At 53.6% G+C, this 21,925-nt stretch overlaps 2 protein-coding genes across 4 annotated transcripts in view; both read right to left on the minus strand.

The window, feature by feature from the left end:
- Positions 1-2,018: 2,018 nt before the first annotated feature.
- Positions 2,019-19,101, minus strand: BAIAP2L2 (BAR/IMD domain containing adaptor protein 2 like 2). Its single transcript, XM_069082190.1, has 14 exons — positions 18,936-19,101; positions 17,146-17,221; positions 15,271-15,357; positions 14,184-14,245; positions 10,423-10,494; positions 9,548-9,664; positions 7,620-7,766; positions 6,130-6,282; positions 5,676-5,814; positions 4,689-4,905; positions 4,173-4,241; positions 3,733-3,952; positions 3,051-3,094; positions 2,019-2,731 (listed from the first exon to the last, which is right to left on the minus strand). The coding sequence occupies exons 1-14, from the start codon at positions 18,984-18,986 to the stop codon at positions 2,656-2,658; spliced, it is 1,530 nt and encodes a 509-aa protein (XP_068938291.1). The 5' UTR covers positions 18,987-19,101; the 3' UTR covers positions 2,019-2,655.
- Positions 19,102-20,340: 1,239 nt separating this feature from the next.
- PLA2G6 (phospholipase A2 group VI) overlaps positions 20,341-21,925 on the minus strand; it is a 46,603-nt gene continuing 45,018 nt past the window's right edge. For all 3 annotated transcript variants that reach the window (XM_069082130.1, XM_069082131.1, XM_069082132.1), the window contains 2 exons: positions 21,690-21,763; positions 20,341-21,438 (listed from right to left, as the gene is read on the minus strand). In XM_069082130.1, coding sequence (XP_068938231.1) covers positions 21,294-21,438; positions 21,690-21,763 — 219 coding nt within the window. In that variant the 3' untranslated portion in view covers positions 20,341-21,293. The remainder of the gene's footprint in view (positions 21,439-21,689; positions 21,764-21,925) is intronic.

Below are 21,925 nucleotides of genomic sequence, written 5' to 3' on the forward strand. Positions count from 1 at the left end.
AACGCGCTTTCCCCCTGCCCCTGTCCCTCCCTCCCCACCCCCCCCCCTCACCCCGACCTGGTTCCCCAATCTGCCTTGGCATTAGCCGCAGGTGTAGTTAGCCCTCCCCCCTGCCACCTCCCCCTCCCCCCCCCTTTCCCCATCAGCCGGCTTTGTCCCAGGCTTCAGAATTCCTAGTTACCTCTACTCACAGCTGCCCTAGAAATATGGAAGATGAAGGACTATTGTTCCCATTTTACAGAGGTGAAAACTGAGGCTAAAAGAAAGCTGGAGGGTCAGTGAGGCCTTTTTTTTTTTTTAATGGAAAGACCAGAAGAAAGGCCAATGGGCAGCACCCAGCTGCAGCGTCTCAGAGCTGGCAGGGACCGCAAGCACCCATCTTTGAAAGCCTGGTATACACCAAACAGAAAGCGGGCTGGACACTGCAGAGACCAGCAGCTCTGCGCACAGCCCTTTTTGTTGGATAGCTTGTTCTGTTTGGTGTTTGCTGAGTTCACACCGTTGGGCAGTGCAGGAGGCAGGATCCAAGCCCCCCGGGGCTCCTGGTTCCGGTCCTGCCCCGGCACTGGTCCTGTCCTCTCCCAGGCTGCCTGCCCTGGCGATGGGCATTCCCAAGCTGGGAGCCTTAGGGAGCCTCCCCCCAATCCAGAATGGCCAAGGGGGCCACGTTAGGTCTAGGGCTTACTGACCTGGGTCTCCCTGGCCGCTGCCACCTATCAAGGTGATTCCGGTGCTGCTGGGCTCGGACCCTGCGAGGCTCAGCCACTTGGGCTCCCCGCAGCCCAACTGCACCTGGGGGATTAGTGGCCGATCGAGCTTTAAACTGCCCCTCCCCCTTCCCTGACTCTGCTGGGTGCCCTTCTCAGAGACTGGCTGCAGCTGGGACAAGGAATGGGTGGGGGGTGGAGATCAGGCTTATATCCAGAGTTTGTCCCTCTACACACAGCCTGATAAGAGGCTTTGGTGGGAGAGGAAAGGAACTGGGAACATCCAGTCACCATCGCGGCCTGAACCACCATTCAGGACACTGCCCTAGGCACTATGGGGGGCAGGGGAATCTCTTTTAAGTTGTTACTTAAGAGTCATCAGACTCTTCGTGCCCTCTGTGGAGTTTTCTTGGCAGAGATACTGCAGTGGTTTGCCATTTCCTTCTCTGACTTCATTTTATAGATGAGGAAACTGAGGCAGGCCGGGTGAAGTGACTTGCCCAGGGTCATACAGCTAGTGAGTGTCTGAGGCTGGATTTGAACTCAGGTCTTCCTGATACCAGACCGACCCAGCACTCTGCACTGGGTCACCTATGGTATATCACACAGCCAGCCCAAATTAAGCCCTTTTAGGTTTTACTCAAAGAGGGTAAGGTCCAGATGATGCATGGGAGTAGTGAAAAGAATGCTGCCATCTGGTGTCCCAGGCCCTGGGTTCAAATCTGACTTAGTGTTTGGATCACCATAGGCCAGTTTCTTCTTCACCTTTTTATGCCTCAGTTTCCTTTTCTGAAAAACCAGGTTGATGACTCCTCCAAAGTTCCTTTCAGCTCCTAATTCTCGAAGTTGTAGACAGTCTAGGGCCCGACCCCTGGAGGGGAAGGCCCCCTAATCTCCTAAGCGCTTTAGCCCCTGCCTGGGGTCACATTCCTGGTGTGGGGACACCTCAGGGAGGAGCCTGGCCCAGCCTGGTGCCCAGGGCAGGCATTCCTCTGCAGCTAAGCTCCAGAGGCCTGTCGGGTGGGCGGGTGGGGGCACTCAAACAAAACCAGCCTTGTCTCAGGCTCTGGGCAGTCAAGGTGGGGGTCTTCCTGGGGCAGCCAGGAAAGGGGGGTGGACACAGCCCCAAAGGCTGGGGAGGGGCCAAGCTCACATCGTGCTGGAGTGATCAGCCAAGCTGGGATGGGCAAGAAGAATTAGGGGCTTGAGGAGCAGGGGAAAATTAAGGCCTTGATTCAGGGGCCTCCAGCTGGCCCCACCTGATCCCAAGGAACACACAGGTGACTCAGCTGCTCCTTTGTCTTGGGTCCGTCTGCTTTAATTCATACCCGTTTACACAATCAAACACTGGGTGGCTTCCAAGACTGGAGAGGGGCAGGAGGAGAGCTTGTCCAGCCTCTGGGGGAGACAGTGGCAGAGGATGGAGAGGGAAGGGAAGGTTCCTCACTGAGCTGCGCCTGGCACTCTGGGATGGACGGATGGGTGGACAGGTGGATGGACGGATGGATGGGTGGGTGGATGGACAGACAGGTGGACAGGTGGATGGACGGATAGACGGGCAGACAGAAGGATGAATGGATGGATGGACAGGTGGATGGATGGATGGATGGACGGACGGATGGACGGATGTGTGGATGGATGGATGGATGGACAGATGGACGGATGGATGGACAGGTGGATGGACAGATGGATGGACGGATGGATGGGTGGAGAGGGCCCCCGCTGGCCGAGTCTCCCCGGGGTGGGGCGCTGGCAGTCTGGACTCCTGGCCTTGGGATCACCCTGACTCATTCGGGAAATGCAGAGGCTCCCTTGGTTCAAAATCTCTGCCCTGGCTTGGGAGGGCCCATGCCCTGGACCCCAATGTCCCTGGAGTCTTCTGCGTGAATGCTGGGAGAGGCTGGATCTGCACCTGGGTGACAGGGGCGATCCCCAGACCAGGGGGTCCTCAGCGGATGAGGGGGGCCGAGCGGTCGTTGGTGATGGTAGGACGAAGTTTCACAGTGGCAAAGGGGTTGGTGCCTCTGAGTGGAGAGAAAGGCAGTGAGGGGGAGAACAAAATGAGGGGAGACCCCCCATAATCCTAAAGAGGCAGCAACAGGACTTCCCACAGACTCAGGCAGGGCTTGGGGAGGGGTTCAGATCACCTCTCCAGAATGGAGGGAAATCTAGAAAAGGCACATGGCCCTTCATGCAGGGACACCAGACAGCATGCTCTGAACCAGGTTCCAGAATCTTCTGAGTCCATCCCTCCCTCCTGGGCCAGGGGCTCCCATTAGGGTAGGGCAAGGGGAAATGCAGGCCCAGCCACCAACCCCGCCCCAGGTATCTGGCTGCCCTCACCGGGGGAAGAGCTCTGGGGGGTGCTGCTCCCAGGCCATCAGCTTCTGCAAAGAAGAGAGCGGTCAGTGTGGGAGACAGGGCTGGGGAGCCCGAGCTGGCCCTGTCTGCCCATTGATTCCACCCGTCCTGCTTCCCCCGGCCCCCACACTCACAGCTAGGTAATGATAGTGAGCATTTTCATGGCACTTTATAAACATCTCACTTGATTAACCACAGCTCTATGAGGTGGATGCTATTATGATCCCCATTTAACAGAAGAGGAAACTGAGGCAAACAAGGTCAGTGACTTGGCCAGGGTCATACAGTTACTAAGTGTCTGAGATGAGATTTGAACCCTGGCTCTCCTGACTTCTCCAGCTTTCTGTCCACCAAACTGGAAAACAAGACAACATGTCTCTGCCCCCAGAGAAATCTGAAAATCAGTGGCTACTGTCTGTCCAAAGGAGGCCTTGAGCCTTAACTACAGGGTCTACGGGAGAGGAAACAGAGAAGGGGGCCCTAGAGGGATGCCTGGCCTCCAATTCACAGGCAAAGAAGAGGAAAGATAATTCACCCTGCTCTAGGGCTTGGGCACTGAAATGCCCCTCCTTCTAGAAGACTCTGGGAGCTGACCTCTGGAGGGTGGTGGCAGGGCAGGGTCTCCTGGCTCACTGTGGGGCACGGAAGGGCACGGAGAGCTCACCTTGGCATCACTGGCTAGCCCCATGCTGCCCATGCTGCTTCGGCGGCTGCTATCAGCGGGCAGTGGGGGCGGGGTAGGGGCTCGGCTTGTGGCCCTGCTGGTCGTCCGGCTGGGGGTGTGGGGCCGGGAGTGGCCATCCCAGTATTCTGAGGAAGCCGGGGTGCTCACTGGGCAGTCTAGGAGGTTGTCCAAGCTGTGAGTGCCCCGAAGTGGATAGGACCTGAGCCGAGAGGGGGATTAGAGGTCAGCCCCTGTCTCCCACCCACCCTGACCGCCCAAGTGGAGGCAGAGGACTGGACGTGTTGACCTTGGCGGCTGGGTATCAGGGTAGAGGATTTTGGCTGGGGCAAGAGACTGAAAGGGTTCCTAGCCTCCCCAAGTGAGCTCAGTTGTGTGGCCAGTCAGTCCGCTGGCTTCCCCAGCTCCCCTGCTGTCCTTACCTGGAGGGCAGCTCATTCTCCGGCAGGTCTTCCAGGGGCTTCACATATGTCTCTGGAAACCAGCCACTTCTGGAGGCATGGGGGGAGGGCCTGATCAGAGGCTTCCAGAGCCTAACCCTGGCCTCCTCCTACTGAAGGTGACCATCCCCAAGCCCTTCAACCAGCTCCTCTCCCTTCATCACTAGAGGTCTCACGCTAGAAGACCTTAGCTCTAGACGGTAAAGGAGAGTTGGTCCAACCTCCTCATTTTACAGATGGGGAAACTGAGGCCCAAAGAGAACCAGTGATTTGCTGAGGTCATGCTGCATGTAGCAGCTGATCTGGGACTGGAAGCTGGCTTGGGAGTCACTTTTTGAGCCTCAGTTTCTTTCTCTGTAAAAATGAAGGCATTGGGCTCGACGCCTCTGAGCTTCCTCCTACTTAAAGATCTGTGGTCCCAGGATCCTGCATCCAGTGACTCTTAATGCCTGGGCTCTGCCCAGGACCCTGGGTAGCCCCTGCCCGTCCCCCACTCACGCGGACGACCCCTCCAGCTTGCCATACAGCCAGCCATTATGGGCTTCAGGCACCAGCACCAGGATGACGTCGCCAGCTGAGAAGGGCAGCAGGGTGTGGTTGGCACCATCCGAATGGGATATCAAGGCCCGAGCTCGCCGGGGTCCCCTGCTGCTGCCCTGCCGCTCCCCGAACGAGTTGGAGCGTGACCGCTGGGTGCTGCCGGCATACAGGGAGGCTGTGCGGGGAGGGGGACGGCAGGGTCAGTCCATGCACCAGGCCCCATAGCCCTCCCTCCCAGCTCACTGCAATCCTCCCTCCTACTTCCTCTTGCTCTGCCCAAGTGGACAGCGGCTAAACTCAGATTGGGCTCCAGAGAGGAGGCCATCAGCCCCAGGACTGCTGGTGTCAGGACCCTGGGAGGGGAGAGGGGAGAGGGGTCATGCAGCAGGACTCTGGGACCCCCTGAGGGAAGGGAGGAAGAGGAGGCTGTTTTTAGGATGCCCTGGATAGACAGAGTAGGGGTCCCTAAGGAGTCTTCTAGCTCTGACATTCCCATTTAGGGTCTGAGGCCCCTTCTAGAACTGATTTTCTCTGCTCTAAGCTCCCTTCTAACTAGGTAATACTCTGTTCTAAGTTTTCTTTCTGCTGACATTCCCTATTGTGAGCTCCCAGTCCTGACATCCCCTATTCTGAGGCCCCTCCCAGCTCTGACATCCCCTGTTCTCAGGTCCCACCCAGCCCTGACATTCCCTGTTCTAAGCTCCCCCGGCTCCGACATTCCCTGTTCTAAGCTCCCCCCCAGCTCTGACATCGCCTGTTCTAAGCCCCCCTCCCCCAGCTCTGACATTCTAAATTATAAGGTCCTTCCCAATCTGACAGTCCTAGTCTTCTTGGGGACTGTTTTTCATTGGGGGAGGGTCTGTGTTGGCTGGGGGAGGTGGGGAGAGGTGAGCAAGGACTGTTCCCAGAACTTCTGTGTGGGGAGGGGTCTGTCCTGTGACTCACTAGACGACGGCGTCCGGGGCAGGGACATCCGGTCGGGCTCCAGCTGGGACCCAGGTCTCCCCTCGCTGGGCTCCTGGCCGTAGGAGCCCGAGCTGTGGCGGCTCCGGGGAGAGCTGAAGTCTCCCAGAGACCTCTGGGGCTGCGAGGGGAGATGGGCAGGGGAGGGTGGGGAAGGGAGGGGAGAGGCAGGGCTGCCCCCACCCTATTCTGCCCCCCACCCCCAGTCCCAGGGCTCCCCATAGGGATTCAGTAACCTCCTCCCCAGCCACAGAGGAGGAGGGGGGGAGACCCCGGAGGGGAGGTAGGGGGAGGACAGGGTCTCTCGGAAGCTTGAGGCTCTAGGGGGGAGGATAGTCCAGGGTGGGGGCCTCAGGTCCCAGGGAGAGAGGGACACGGTGGGGGGTGGGTACAGGGGGGGCGAGAAAGGTGGCGCCCGCAGCTCCCAGGGGCTCACCATCTCTAGGCGGGTGGGGGTCAGGCGGCCTGATGGGTAGGCTGACCCCAGGGTAGGGCCCAGCAAGCCGGGGGAATGGGCACGAGATGAGTTTCGGCTGGCTTCAGACTGTTCCTTCCACAAGAGAACTCGGTTCTGGAGGATGCCCCGAGCCTAAGACAGGAGGAGAGAAGGGTCTGAGTCCAGGCTCTGACTGGTCCTCATGTGACCTCAGAAAATCAGGAACCCTGAGCCTCAGTTTGTACATCAGTAAAATGAGGGTGTAGAGTTAGATGATTTCTAAGCTTCTCCCCTAATTCTGACATCATCCCCTGTCCTCAGGCCCCTCCCAGCCCTGGCATCCCCTGTTCTAAGGCCCTCCCAGCTCTGACATCACCTGTTCTAAGGCCCCTCCCAGCCCTGACATCCCCTGTCCTCGGGCCCCTCCCAGCCCTGACATCCCCTGTCCTCAGGCCCCTCCCACCTCTGACATGTTCTAAGGGCCCTCCCAGCTTCCTGAAGCCACAGGTGAGAGTTAGGTGGCAGGTGGATGCCAAAGTGTAATGGGAATGCAAATTTGGAAGATCTTCCCTGCCCCTAGGCTAAAGTGCACCTGAAGCCTGGGGTGGGAGGCTTGTTTTTCAGTAGATACCTTTTGATTGGCCAGTGGGTCAATAAGGTTGTTACATTCTCTGAGCCAGGAGAAGGCTATATAAGCCCTGATGTGAGGCTTTGTTTTGGGGGCTCACTTTGAGAAGTGTTCTGTGATTTGATCTGTGTTCTGGGAAACCGTTGTCCAGAGCCTCCCTGGCTTTGAAAACCCCAGATGTTGATTTGGTATGGATGTAATGGTTGGACAGTTTGGAAATCTGTCTACTTGATCTGTTTCTGTCTTGATAATTCTGCCTGTATACTTTGAAGTTCGGGGTGCTGAACTTTTCCCCTGAACAAGGTAAACGATATATGTCTGACTGATTAAAGTAAGCTTGTTAACCCATTTTGAGTTGCTTTCCTTTAACAAAGCAGATCCAAGAACCTGTGGTGAGCAGCCACCCTAGGGACGCCAGGGTGCTTGCTGCTACACAAAGGTGGGCAAGCAGCCCTCCCACCAGAGCTGTGAGTCCTCCCTGAATACCCCGTACCCCCCATCTATATCTATCTTTTTATCTGGGAAAGGAAGGAAGGGTGGAAGGAAAGAAGGCAGGGAGGGAGGGAGGGAGCCAGCTCATTAAAAAGAGCTCTGCACTCAGAATGGGTTCAAGCACTGGCTCCAGCATTTTCTAGCTAGTCAGTAACAGACAACTGAACTTCGAGTCACAAGACCTGAGTTCAAATTTGACTCCTGCCCTTTTGCCACTGTGACCCTGGACAGGTAGCTTAACCTCCCTGGGCCTGGCTTCCTTTATCTGTCAGACCTTGGTGATCTCTGAAGCCCACGTCTCTGCTCCTCGGGTCTGTGGGGCTCAGGTGGGATGAGGGGGGACCCTTCCCGACCCAGGCCCATGGCTCACCCGGCCAAAGAACTGCAGGAAGGTGTTGGATAATAGCAGGTGCTTCTCAGCCAAGAACCGATAGCGCCTCTTCTCCTCCAGCTCTGCGGCTCTCTGGCTCTCCGAGACGAAGGCGTGCATCTGGGCGTGCAGCCTGTTCACGCTCTCCTAGGGAGGGACGGGGAGGATGAGTGGGGGGCTCCACCGGGGAAGGGGCTCAGGTATCCTGAATGCCCCAGTCACCAGAGGGCAGATCCTGCAGTCCATGACTCCCTGCGGTGTCCCTAGGGACGCATGGGGAACTCACTGATCAAAACATTATGGAGTATCTATTAAGCATTACTGTATGGCATGCTGGAGAGACAAAAAAGGGCAAACAGTCCCTGCCTTCAGGGGAGCTTAAGATCTAAGGCAAACAACTATGTACATACAAGGTATAGACGGACAGCCAATGCTACTTGTGACCGATCAGTGGTTGGAAAGTGTTTCCTGCCTTGGCCTCAGTGAGATGTCCACCCGTTCCCCCCGGCTCTGCCCACAGGGGCCACACAGCTCAAGCCTGAGCCCTCCTGGACTCCATGAAAATGACTGCCATGTTTCCCCCAGCCGTGTCTCCCTGCTCCGTGTCTCCCCGCTCCATGTCTCCCCTGGCCGTGTCTCCCCCCTTGGTGTCTCCCCCTCCATGTCTCCCCTGGAGCTTCCTCCTTCCCATGGTGAGACCTCAGGGTGTCTCCAACCTGACCACCTTGCTCTGGACACTCTGCTGTGTGTCCAAGTCCCTTCCAGAGCACTGCGCCCAGAATTAAGCACGATCCTGCCCAAGGGTCTGACCATGGCCACCAGCAGCAGGAAGCTTGCTCCCCCACCTCTTGTCACTCACAGATGGTGTTCAACACCCTGCTCGCTCACACCCCCAGATCTTTTTACAATGACTGGATCCGCTCATCACTCCCTTTCCAGCTCTCCTTCAGCTGTGGCCTTTGCCCATTAGAATGTAAACCCCTTAAGGGCAGGGACAGCCTTGCTTGCTAGACAGACCTTAGCACGGGACAACTTTATCTGTCTATACTGTCCAGTCACATCTCCTCCCTAACCTCACCATTTCGTGCTTATGAAATTGATTGTTTGAACCTCAGTTGAAGATTTTACATTTATTTCTCTTCAATTTCCTCCATTTTTCATCTGACCCATCATCTTAATCCTCTTGCCAGCACCTCCATAGTAGGGGAATGCCCAGCTCCAGAAAGTCCCAGGAAAGCAAAGCCTTCCTCATTTTTCCCTGGCACTATCCCTCTCATCCCGAGTTCAAATCCTGCCTCGGACATTTTCTAGTTGGTTGATTCAAGCCAGCCTCAGTTTCCTCATCTATCAAATGGGGACAATAATAGGCCTTTCCTCCAGGATTATTGTGAAATGACATAAATAAAAGGCTTTGCAGACTATACTATTATTATTAATATTAAATTTATTAAATACCACCTCTGTCTTGAATCTTCCCTGACAGAGATCTGCTTCTAAGGAGGGTTTTCCTGGTAGCTCTCCAGCTAGATTGTGAGAGCATGAGACCAAGTACCAAGTTTTACAATGCCTCCCAAGCCTAGAGCCCAGCCCATAGAAGGCTCCTATGGAATGTCTGCCTCCCTCTGAGGTCCCTATGTGAGACCTCAGGTTTTTGTGGATGGACTTTTAGCAGATGTCACATGGGAGGTGTCTTAAGTAGGGACCTGGTCCCTGGGGGAGGATCAAAGATTAAGAGCTGGAATGGTCATTCATTGAACCTAAGGCCCCTCATTTCACAGATGAAAAAATGGAGGCATAAGGGCACTTGCCCAGAGTCACGCAACTAAGTGTCTGAAGCAGGATTAGAACTCAGGTCTTCCTGCTGCCAGGTCTGGAGTCTCGTGGTCCACGGCACTCCCTCGCTGCTTAGCACAGCACACCTGGCTCACCTTCATCTCCCGAGCGCTCTTATCCCTCTTCCTCTCCATCCTCCACAGCTCTGACATGCATTTCTCCAGGTTGGCAGCACGGTGACGATACTCTAGCTCATAGTGTTGGCGGCTGTCCTAGAGAGTGGGAGATGTTGGGTGCGGGGCGCAGGGAGGAAACGAGGCAGCAGAAGTCAGCAGACTACGCATTGACCCTGTGACTGTTGGGGATGTACTTTCTCTTTCTGGTCCTCAGTATACTCATCTCTAAAATGGGAACAGTCACCCTTGCCTTGCCTTCCTTAGGGCTGGAAGAGACCGTAGACATCATCTAGTCCCACTGCCTCATTTTACAGATGGGGAAACTGAGACCCAAAGGGCACAATGTGAAAAAATGACTTGCAAACAGTAAGGGAAGCAGTACAGCTTTAAGAGTTACGGAAGATACCGTATACATTATCTTCTTTGATTATCACAATGACCCTGCAAGCTGGGTTCTCCAGACATTATTGCTCCTATTTACAAATAAGGAAACCGAGGCTCAGGGAGTTTTGTAAAAGATCGCACAGCTAGCATGTGTCAGAGCCAGGATTTGAATCCAGGTCTCTCCTGATTCCAGCTCCATGGCCCAGGGTTCCTTTCACCATAACGTGCTGCCTTCTCTCCAGTCCTAGCCGAGGCCACTACAGTGGGGCCAGAGGTCAGTTTGTTTCCAAATTTTTGAGGAACCCTGGGAGTGGGGGAAGATTTCACCGAAGAATCCCCCCCCTTTTCCTCTGGGAGAGGAATTAAGAATGGGAAGACCCTCGGGGTTGGAGAAGCCTGCAGAGTGGATGGGAGAGGGGAAGCTGCCCATTCAGCACATCACAGGTTGTGTGTAGTATCAGGGAGCTCACTTTAATAAACTGCATGTCTAATTTGGTGTTCTTCTCCATGTGCTGCAGAAGGTCCCCGTGGAAAGTCTGCACCTGGAATGAAGGCAAAAAATCAACAAATGTTCCTTCTTTCCTCTTCGGCATATGCCCGAGTCTGCACTACCATGGACAGTGACAGGGAGCTGGGAGAACCCTCGCTCAGAACATGGAATGTCAGAGCTGGGAGGAGCCTTAGAACGGGGAATGTCCAAGCTAGAAAGGACCTTAGAACAGAGAATGTCAGAGCTGGGAGGAGCCTAGAACAGGAAATATCCAAGCTGGAAGAGACCTTAGAATAGAGAATGTCAGAGCAGGGAATGTCCAAGTTAGAAGGGACTTTAGAACAGAGAATGTCAGAGCTGGGAGGAATCTTACAACAAGAGAACTTTCAAATATGGAGGGACTTCAAAGATCAAATCATAAAACCTTCATTTTGCAGGTGAGAAAACTGAAGACTAGAGGAGGAAGTAAGCGTCCCCAAAGTCCTAGCTCTAACTGTCAGCACAATAAGAGTCATAAAGCTGGCTGTGCCCTTGGATCCCTTAAGGGTTTCTTAGGCCTTTACCCACAGGTACAACGCCAAATGGGAATCAAAGCCTTGATTGTATCAAGGTGTAGATGAAGGTGCTGGGTAGGTGAACGATGCCAAGTGTTTCAGGGTCAGAGAGTGGCCAGGGTCCCCGTGGTACTTCCTGCAATGGAGGATTCAGATGAAAGAGAGGCCAGAAGGAGGGGTGGTCACAACTATGGGAAAGTCTATGAGGAAGACCGTGACAAAGAATGCTGGACATTTTGGTGCTGAGGAAAGAGAATGAGAGGTAGTATGGCCTAGTGGATAAAGTGCTGGGCCTGGAATCAGGAGAATCTAGATTCAAGTCTCACCTCTGACAGTAGCGATTTAAACTTGGGCAAACGATCTAAGCCTCAGGTCGCTCTCTAAGCTTTTTCTAGTAAACTACAGATGGATTGCAATCTGCCTTTCCACAAAGGGAGCAGCACTGAAATCATAGCTCCCTGGCACACTGACCAGAGCAGAAAGGAGGCTAGAGCAGTAACACCAACTGATATGCCCACAGCTATTGCTGTTTCATCATATTAAGGGGTACTCTTTTCCTCACTGTCAGGCCTGGCTAACATGGTAAGAGTCCTGGAAATTGTGCTTGATCAGACTTGGAGTTAGAAAGGACCCCAGCGGCCACTGCATTCCACCCCTCATTTTATGGATGAAGGAACTGAGGCCCAGATTGGTAAAGTGACTTGCCCTAGGTCACAAAGGCAGTAAGTGGATGAGTCAGGATTTGAACCCAGGTCTTAATGATTCAAAATGTGTAGTCTGGAGAAAAGAAGACTCAGTTAGCCAGTATTTATTAAGCACCTGCTACAGACCATCCTAGCTAGGTGCTGGCTCCTGCAGTTAAAAGACTGTCAAGTACAAGAGTCTTGTACTTGGTCCCAGAGAGCAAAGCTCTCCCGCCCAGGTTAGGGAGAGAGATTTCAGCTCAATGTAATGAGCTGTCCAGCAGTGAAATGGGCGACCTTGAGTACTAGTGAGTTCCCTGTCCTTGGAGGTGTGGAAGCAGAGGTTGGTGACCCCTTGTCAGGTATATGACAAAGGGAATACCGGTCCGTGGGTTAGGCTGGATGGATGCTGAGAGAGCTTCCAGCCCTGGCATTCTGGGATCCTGCTTCCTCAGCTCATTACCAGCAGCTTCACCCAAAGTCCCCTGAGGCCTCTCTGCCTTTGCCAACCCTGTTCTTGGAAGGGCCTCCCTCGGACCCAGGGCTCTGCAATCCTCCCAGCAACGAGCCTGGGCACAAGCCTTCCATTCAGGGTTTTAGTTTGTTTTTAATCCCTGCCCCCGCCTCGACTAATCAGGAAATCTCCTGCTGGCTGCCTGGTAGGCGGTGGGCATTCAAACCCCACAGCTCCAGGTGATCCCTAAGGAACAGGAAAGAAGCCCCAGCCAGAGGGAAGAATCCCTCCAAAGACCCCCTATCATCCCAATCCGTTCCGTCAAGGCTCATCTCCCATAGGGGAACGTTTTGTCCTGGCTTCTGATCCCATATCCAGACCCAAGTACAATCAAGCTGTATGGGGATCTGGCCGAACCCCTCTCCCTTTTCACAGTGGCCCTGACTGCCCCCTGCCCCACCCCAGGGGGCTCTCCCCAATTCCTTCCACTAAAACCCGCAGATCTTCTTTTCTCCTGGCACTGTTGTCTAACCACACACACTTCTTCCAGCGTGTGGACATGAATGAAGCTGGGTTTGGGAGCACAAGAGAACCTAGCACAGGTCTTCTGACTCCAAGTCTAACCCTTGTCCCACTGCCCTGCCATCCCACTGCCTCATGGTAAGCCCATTCTAGTTGGAAGGGCTGGCTCTGGAAGTTGGGGGGAAGGTTGCCAAGAAAAGGGTCTTGATAACTGAGTGGCTGATACAGCTTCAAGAGTCTCGGAGTGAGTTGGTTCCTAAAACATGATGGCAGCTAGCCATTCATGGGGAGTAGGGAGAGATGCAAGTGAGACAGAGATAGGGTTAGCCTAGGAAGCTCATGCCAGCCACTCTGGCCTGTGCAGCCCAAGGTTTCCAGGATCTTTCACCATTCAATTCAGAGCTCTGTCCCTGTGCTGATCTTTACCTATAGACGCCATGATGCTTCCCTTAAAGGTTAGGAAAGAAAGAAAACAAACCCTAACCTCCTCAAGTGAACTGAGGAGGTGTCCAGGCTGAGCTTGATAATAGGTGGTGGCACAGGATTGCCCCTCAAAGCTCGGAGAGGAAGGAAGGTCAGGGAAGTTAGAGAATATCACAGAAGAAAGAAATCCTCAGGTGGAATGGGTCCTACCACTCAAGCACCGTTACAAGATTCCATCCTAATCCTGATTCATGATAAGCTAGGTGGTGCAATGGATAAAGTACTCAAATCCAAATCCAGACTCAGACATGCACTAATTGTGTGACCCTGGACAAGGCCCTTCCCTTCTCTGTCTGACTCAATTTCCTCAACTGTAAAATTGGGATAATTCCTCCCAGAGTTGTTGTGAGGCTCAAATGAGATGATGTTTGTATAGCCCTTAGCATGGCGCCTGGCACACAGTAGGAGCAACATAAATGTGGCTTCTTGCTGTTATATGGTGGTCTTAGGGTGTCCAGGACAAGGGAGGTGAGAGCCCAGCTCTGCTCTGACAACTTCTGGAGCAGGATCACGTTTCAGGAAGGACGTGAATCAGTGGAAGATGGCCACTGAAAGGTGCCTGGGATGGAGATGGGATTTCACGCTATATAAAGTGGGGTTGGAAAAAATGAGAATGTTTGTTCTGGGAAGAGAAGGCTGCTGGGGGCCACGCCTGCCTTCTTCAAGTATGTGTGGGGTTGTTGTAGACAAGGATAGGACTCGAGAGCAGAAGAGTGAGACCAGCTGGCACTCATAGACTCAGCTCTAGAAGAGAGCCCAGAGCTCGCCCGGCCCAGTCAGTGCATTCTACCATTGGGGAAACTGAGGAGGCAGTGATTTGGCCACGGTCACACAGGCAGTAAAGGCTGGAAGCAGGACTGGAAGCCGGGTGCTTGGTAGACCTAAGTGCCCATATTCTGGCTTCTCTCCCTCCTTGCCAGCTTGGATGCTGTGGCCCTTCCTGAAAAGGGCCTCCTCTCTCTTCTACACAAAGGCTAGGGGCATGAGCCTTGCTAGGACCACCTTGGGTACTCAGCCTGCCCGCAGGGTTGACCCAGAGACTCACCACGATTTCCAGGTCACTGTTCAGGTGCCGCTGGGTGTCTGACATCTGGACAAGGATCTCACCTGGAAGACAGGGAGGTAATAGTGAGATGGGGATGGGCTGGTGTGTCGGCCCGACCCCACCCCAGCACACCAGGGCCCCATGCTGGGTAATTACTTGGGGCAAAGTCTGTGTTTGCAGAGATGGCTCAGAGGACCGGATCACTGTCTCCTGACCCCGTATCTTATTGGATAAGCATGAGTGAAGGCACCTGGCTTTCGATATTAGCATTCTGGGTCCTTATCCTGCCCCTCCCCCTCCTGTCCTGTACCTGCCCAGCCCCTGCAGCTCAACACGAACAGGGGACACTAATACCAACTCTTGACTCAAGGTCAGCTTCAAGTTTACAAAGCACCTTCCCTCCCAATCTCTGTGAGATAAGGAATTCAAGGATCACCACTTCATTTTTTTTTTCTTTTTGGAGGGGGGAGGGCAGGACAATTGGGGTTGACTTGTCCAAGGTCACACAGCTAGTAAGTGTCAAGTGTCTGAGGTGGGATTTGAACTCAGGTCCTCCTGACTCCAGGACTGGTGCTCTGGCCACCCCACCACTTCATTTTTTTACAGATGGGGAAAGTGACCCTAGAAGAAGCAATGACTTGCCTAGGGTCAGTAAGTCAGTAAGAATCATAGACCTAAAATTGGAAGGACTTTGGAGACCATCTAGCCCAACCCCCTCAATTTTTCAGCTGAGGAAAATGAGGCCCAGAGAGACTGTGACCTGCCTTGAGCCACACAGGCCGAGTCAGAGGTAAGGGGGGCTTGGCTACCATCTGATCTATACAGAGCACACAGCCTTGTCCTCAGGAGTGATCTGGGTTCCAGTCCTGCCTCCAGCATTCACTGTGTGACTAGGGACGAGCCATCTCCCCTCACTGAGCCTCTGCTCTCTCACCTGTAAAATGGGAACAATGATCCTTTAACTATGGGCTTTGGGAAGCCCTCACAGAGAACTACAGGGGCTAATCTGACCCTCCTTTGTCTGGAGGGTGTTGAGAGGCCGAAGCAGGCCTGGTGGGTGGGAGTGGGGGCGAGCCGGCTCTCCTACCCAGCAGCTGGGAGGTGGGACTCTGCAGGGCTTGCTCCCCGATCTTCTGAATGGCCTTGAAGTAGACTTCAGCTGCTTCCGACAGCGCTGTCAGTGGAGAGAAAGGACTCCTGAGCCTCCATCTGTCATCCGGCCCGGGCCCCGCCCCCAGCCCAGGCACACCCCCCCCCCCCCCAGGCCCCCCCCCCCCCCCCAGTGCCCCCCTCCCCCCGACCTCAAGCAAGCTGTCCAGAGGCACCCTCCAGAATGCCCTTATGGGGAGATGCTGGGCACTAGTGCCTTCTGTGCACACCGCTCACCCCGTTACACCTTAGCTAATCCGCGCAATTTCCCGGGGCCCAGACCCAGGCTCTGAGTGCACAAGGGCCTGATAAATGCTGAATGAATGCATGCAATCTAGACTCGAATCCAGCACCCGCACTCGACCCCCAACGCCCAGCCTCCCCTCCTCTCTCCTCTGGCCTTTCTTCCCTAAATCTCAACTCATGCGGTGGGAAATGCCTGGGGAGGTGTAGGGAGCAGCCATCTGGGAGGGAGACATGCGAGGGCTGGTGACTTAGGTTTGTTAGCTCCCCCCGAGTCGGGACCTGTTTATGAGCGTGCCCCCCCACAACAGGCAGCTAGTAACAACGATAGTGGCATCATGATTAGGACAGTAATACTAGTGATGACGATGATTGAGACACTAGCATCGGAAATAACAGTAACGATGACACAAACAGTGTGGGTTACAATAGTAACAACAGCGATAATAACAGTAACAATGATTAATGACGGGGATGCTGCTGCTCATAATAGCGTCAGTAACAATAATGGTGATGATGCTAATAATGGTAACAACCGATTAGTTCTGGTTATAATGATGATGGTAACAGTAATTGCATTAGTAAAAACGGTCACCATGATGAGAATAGCAATAATAGCATTCGTAATAAGGATGAGAATAATATCAATAATGATGCAAATAACAGCAATAACAGCATTAGTCACAATCACAATGATGATAATATTATTAATGATGCTAATAATGTAATAAAATATATAGCAATAATTCCTATATGAATAAATATAATAATTTATGTATAAATGCATATAATTATATAATAATGATTACAATAGTAATAAGGATGCTGATGATAGTAATATTATTATTAATGACATTATCATATTAATATATGACAATAATATATTAATAACAATAATAATAGTAACATTATCATTAATAATACTAATGATGATCATAATAATGATAGCATTACTACTACCACTAATAATGATGCTAATAATACCATGAATAATAGTAACAATGATGCTAAGAATAGTAATAACTTTAGCACTGATACTAGTAATAATGATGCTAATAATAGCATTAGTAATAATAGTAAGTGATACTAACAATGGTAATATTATAATTAATGATATTAACAATAGCACTCATAACAATAGTAATAACAATGATAATAATAGTAATGATAATGCTAATAGTAGTAATAATTGCATTAGTAATAACAATAATAATCGTTATAATAATGCTAATAATAGTGATAATTATGATAAATATATCAATGATGGCATTACTCCTAATAGTAATAATGATGATAGTAACATTTCTGGAGCACTTTCAAGTCTACAAGACACTTTACAACTATTATCTCATTTGAGTTTCCCAACAACCTGGAGAGGCCTTCGCTGTCTCCATTTGACAAATGAGGCTAACTGAGGCACAGACCTGCCCAAGGCCACACAGCCAGAAAGTGTCGGAGGGGAGGTTCAAGCACAGTCTCCCGAATCTGGGTCTTTTATTCTCTTCACTCCATCAGGATGGAGGAGTTTGGGGGGAGGGGCTTGGGAAAAGTCATAAGCATCCTCACTCACCATGGAAGGCTCGAAGGTAGTTGTTACCCAGGTACACGAGGTTCTCCAGGGCGGGGTTGAACTGCTCCATGATGCTCTGGGGTCCCAGGCCATGGAATCAGAGAAAGGATGGCACGTGAGAAGTTAATGTAAGAGCTGGTTCTTCCCTCTCTCCCTCTCTGCCCTCCAGGTCTGGCGCCCCTGTGACACTTACAGGCTCCCACCTGAGAGGGGGCCCACATCTTGTCTGTGACCAGGGGCTAGGGATTCCAGGCTCCCCCAGTTCCACAGAATCAGAAGGTCTGCAATGGGGACCTAAGAGGTCACCAAGCCCAACCTCCCATCACTCAGCAGCCTCCTCTGCTTGGATGTGCCCTGTAACAGGGACTTCACTACTTCACTCTGAGTAGTCTGGGAGAGTCTAATGAGCAAGTTTTTCTGAAAGCACCCTGCCCCCCAGCTTTGGGGTGACATGGAATCCTGCCTCCCTTTCCCGTGTCAGCCGAGAGCAGAGCCGATGGCCTTCCTTTAGGGCCCAGCCTTTCTCAAGCCTCATCATTGCCAACAATCAGACCCTAAATACAGCTAGGTGGGGCGGTAGGATACCATGCCGCACCTGGACAGGAGGCTGCCTTTGGGGCTGCCCAGGGGTGCTTAAAACGCAGGTGGAAGCCACTCCTCAGGACCCCACCACCTAAGGAAGCCACCTGGTCCTCTCTGAATGAAGGTGAAAATGCCTTGAACCCCACCTCGCCCACCCCAGTGGAAAAAGACCTTCATCTTCATGAGAGAAAGCCCTGTTCTCTCCTGATGTTTTCTCCCAGTAGCCCTCTGGGGGTGGGATTATCATTAGCTCCATTTTAATGATGAGGAACTGAAGTTCAGAGACATTGATTGGAGGGCTTGACAATGGTCACTATGCTAGCACAGCAGGAGCCCACTAAAGACCCTGTCTGAGTCCTGGCGGACTTCGAGGGTCCCCCTCTCTGACATGGGGGCATCAAAGATAACCAATGAACAGGCATTTTATTAATCACTTAACTACATACCAAGCACTGTGCTGGGCTCTGGGGACAAAGACAAAAACGGAAGGGCCCCCGACCTCCAGGTTAGCCCTAGGACCCCAGGCCAGGGGGTCCTCTACCCTGGAAGGCCAGTCCCCAGCATAAGCTGCGGCCCACCCAGAGGTTCTCCAGCAAGGTATCAGGGCTTCAAACCACATGCTGAGACATGAGAAAGGGACCAAGAATCCTCAGGGGGGGGGGGGCATTTGTTATCCCTGTTTTGAAGGGGGTTCTGTGGGAGAGGGGTTAGCTTGGCTCTCCTTGGCCCTGGAGAATGACTGAAAATTATAGACTGTACCTCCCCGGAAAGAAGGAGAGCTGCCAGCATTGACCTGGGCTCCCCCTACCTCAGGGATGCTGGCAGAGAGATTGCTGTCCGGCCCCACGAGGCCACTCTGAGCCCTGCCCTTCCCAGGAAGAAGCAGAGGCCTCCTCTGGCTCCTAGATTTGGGGGTTCTAAGGGGCTGGGCGGGGGCTTTAGGCCCTCACCCAGCCCCAGAATTCTCACTAGGCTCTGGTTCCCTCCTTCTCTCTCAGCTTCCAGACCTGACCCATCCTTCACCCTGCTTGGCCTGACCATTGGCATATCCCAGAGGGTCTCTGGGGTAACCCTAACTTTCTTTCGATGGGAGGCGCTCCAAGTCCAAGATGCGGGCTCCAGTGCCCTCCCCGGGCCTGGTGAAGGCCTGGGCTAGCTGGCTGGACATCTGCCTCCCACGCTTTGGGGGACTGAGCTGACCACCTCACCTTGTAGATGGCCACCGTGGATCGATAGAATTGTTCCATCTCGAGGGCCATGAAGCGGGAGGGAAAGACCCTCCAGCAAGGAAGAAGACCCGGGAAGGTGGGTGCCTGAGGCCTCTGCCTTGAGATCCCAAGACTGGACAGTAAAGAACTGTGGGCCCAGCACCGTCCTCACTGCACCTGAACCCTCCAAAGGGCTGACGCTTGGGTGGGGATGGAGGTCCACAGGAAGGTTAATTATTCACCAGCTGAGATGTCAGAATCTGATCCGGGGCTGTAACCAGACGCTGGGTGGGGGTGGGGGTGGGGGGAAGTTAGCCTGGGACAGTGAGGGGGGCTCATGTGACCTTCTCCTTGAATTATTCAACCCTTCTGGGCGGGCTTAGCAAGCAGCAATCTCCTATCCTCTCCCAGCTTCCCCTCCAGGCTCCCTTCACTGCGAGAGGGGGGTGGGGTTTGCAGCCGCAGAGGGAGACCCAAAGGCCACCTGGTGGGGTTCCCTTTGGCTCCATTCCCAGGTTGGGAGGAACCCCCCCCCACAACTCCCTCCCCGACTGCCTTGTTGGACAACTTCCAACATCTGAGCCGGCCTCCTGGGAGAGTGCCTTCTCCTTCTGCCCCCAGGTGCCCTTCAGTCTCCCTTTGGATACAGAGACCATCCAATGTCCTACTGCCATGTGGCCTTGGGAAAGTGACTGCTCTTCCCTGGGCCTTGGCTGCCTCCATCTCAAAGGCTCCTTCCAGGATGACCTCCATCGGCCAGGATGAGCAGTTAGGGCCAAACACAGCCCCCTTGCCCACTGTCCAGAGGCACAAATGAAGCTGTGCTCAGGACTTACCCCCTCATTTACTGGCCCTCATTCCTCTGCCCTTAGGAATGCTGTTTCCTTTTTAAGTTCATCTCTCCATTGGATAGCATTCACCTTGGCTAAGACCTGTACATCCACCCCTAATGCCCAAGACAGAAAGAGGGCTCACTCTCCCGCAGGAAACCTGTGGCTGAGGTCCTCCTGACCCAGTCTGGGGAAGCCCCTCAGGGATCCATGTGTCTATCTCTTTCATTTTAGGCCCAGCTAGACGGCACCCCTTTTCTGACAGACTCCTTCACCCCAGGGGACCCATCTTGCCATTCCACAATCCAGTCCGACTTCCTTCATTCTACGTGTCCTCAGTATCAGGAGGGGGAACTGGAGGGGAAATAAGGTGATGTTTTTTGATTCTACCATGAGATATATTGACTCATGACCTTGGGACTGCTTGGGGCCCAAGGTCCTTCCTTCCAGCTCTAAATGCCATGATCCCAAGATTCAATCCTCTCATTCCATACAAGGCCCCTGACCCCCAGGCAGAGGAAGACAGCTGCAGGCCAGAGCTCACACAACACAGGCACAAGCAGGGTGGGTTGCAATCCAAGACATTTATTCTGTTCTGAGTTTTCACTCTTGAAGAGGGTGGTGGTGGGGGGGTGCCCAGCACCCCTCTTCTTGTCCACACCTTCTGTGGGAGGGGCACCAAGAGCCAGGCCCCAAGGAGCAGCTTACAACATTTCCTTGTCCAAAATAATAAATTAACTGTTGTTTAAGAACCAAGCCGATGGAGGAGGGAGGGGAGAGAGGAGAGAACAGGAGACCAAGGTATGGACTTTGAGAGTTTCCTGGGCTGGGGCAACAGGCCAGGGGCAAAGTTGGCTCTGAAATTCCTCTTTCCTGGGGCTGGGTGGATTCTCCCTTAGGAAGGTAAAGCAGGCTCAGGGAATGAGGGAAATCTGTAGCCTGGGAGCAGGTGCAAGGGTCATCCCCCAGAACCACTCTGAAGGGGGAGGAGGGGCCACACCAGCTTGGGGCCCCCAGAGGGGAGGCAGAGGACAGACTCTGCCTGGGTCTATCTCCAGGGGCTCCTCTAGCTTCACATTCCCTCCCAACTCCCCAGGGCCCCCATCCAGGGTCCTCAAAAGAAATACATTCCTGTCCAGTTTTCTTGCCAGGAAATCCCCATCCCAGTAGCCCAGCTTGGCAAAGGGTGACTCAAGGCGAGGGTGGCACTAGGCTGGTCCTCTGGAAATGTCACCAGATGGAGGGTGTGGGGAAGGGGACAAGGCATAAGGAGGTTGATGGGTCTGGTCAACACTTTAAGGCAGTAACGGCGAAAAGAGAGGGCCCCAAGCTTGAGGTGCTGAAGCCTCAGGCTGGGAACACCCCAAACCCCTCAGAGCAGGGTGGGAGAGGATGCCCCTCCATACAGGTGCTCATCCCGGGCCGGCCACCCAAATCCCAGGCATTGTTCCTCGCAAGGTCTCTGAAGTGAGATGGGGTGGGGTGGGGGGGGCAGTGGCAGTGCCCCCCCCCAGCCCTCCTGCCAGCCTCAGGGAGTGAGCAGCTGCTGGACCAGCTTCTGTAACTGATCCCGCTGCTCATAGATGTAAACCTCGGTCTCCCACAGGGCGTTCACTAAGACTGTGTCGCTGACCTCGTCCAGCATGATATCTGTCCCCAACTGGGGGTTCAGTCTGTTCAGGGGAGGGAAGAGCAGTCACTGGTGGGTAGGAGACAGAGAGGGGTGAGGGCTAAGAGTCTGGCACCCTTGATGGGCAGTGACAAAAGGGGAATCATTCCGCCAGCTGGACCCTCACTTCAACAAACCAAATTCCATCAAGTGGGTCCTAGGTATGGGGCGGGATGGGGCCTGATGGGCTGAAGGGTTCAGAGCAGGAGGGGGCAGGCAGGAAGAAGGTGCTCAGGGCTGAGGGGACCTTGGTACCTGAAGTAGTGGATGTTGACCATCTCACACCATGCTCGGGCCCGGTCCACTGCCCGCCCATCAGGATCTGTGCACTGCAGCAGAGGGCTTGGGTGAGCACCCCGACCCTCCCAACTGAGAACACTCAACTCTTGGGTGCATGGAGCTCCACAAGCCCCTTGCTGAGGGGTGCTGGGCTACAGGCACCAGATGCAAGCCCTGCCGCACTTTCCTGCTACAAGGGACGATGCTGTGGG

The sequence above is a fragment of the Petaurus breviceps genome, unplaced genomic scaffold (assembly GCF_028583685.1).
Source record: "Petaurus breviceps papuanus isolate PSGF00001 unplaced genomic scaffold, PetGlider_PUasm1.0 156, whole genome shotgun sequence".
NCBI classification, from domain to species: domain Eukaryota; kingdom Metazoa; phylum Chordata; class Mammalia; order Diprotodontia; family Petauridae; genus Petaurus; species Petaurus breviceps.

Excerpts from the sequence above, each read along its gene's own strand:
- BAIAP2L2 (XM_069082190.1), bottom strand. The coding sequence starts at position 18,986 with ATGGCCCTCGAGATGGAACAATTCTATCGATCCACGGTGGCCATCTAC. Across the intron at positions 17,222-18,935 it reads CCACGGTGGCCATCTACAAG|AGCATCATGGAGCAGTTCAA; the intron begins GTGAGGTGGTCA and ends CTGGGACCCCAG. Across the intron at positions 6,283-7,619 it reads TCCTGCAGTTCTTTGGCCGG|GCTCGGGGCATCCTCCAGAA; the intron begins GTGAGCCATGGG and ends CTCCTGTCTTAG.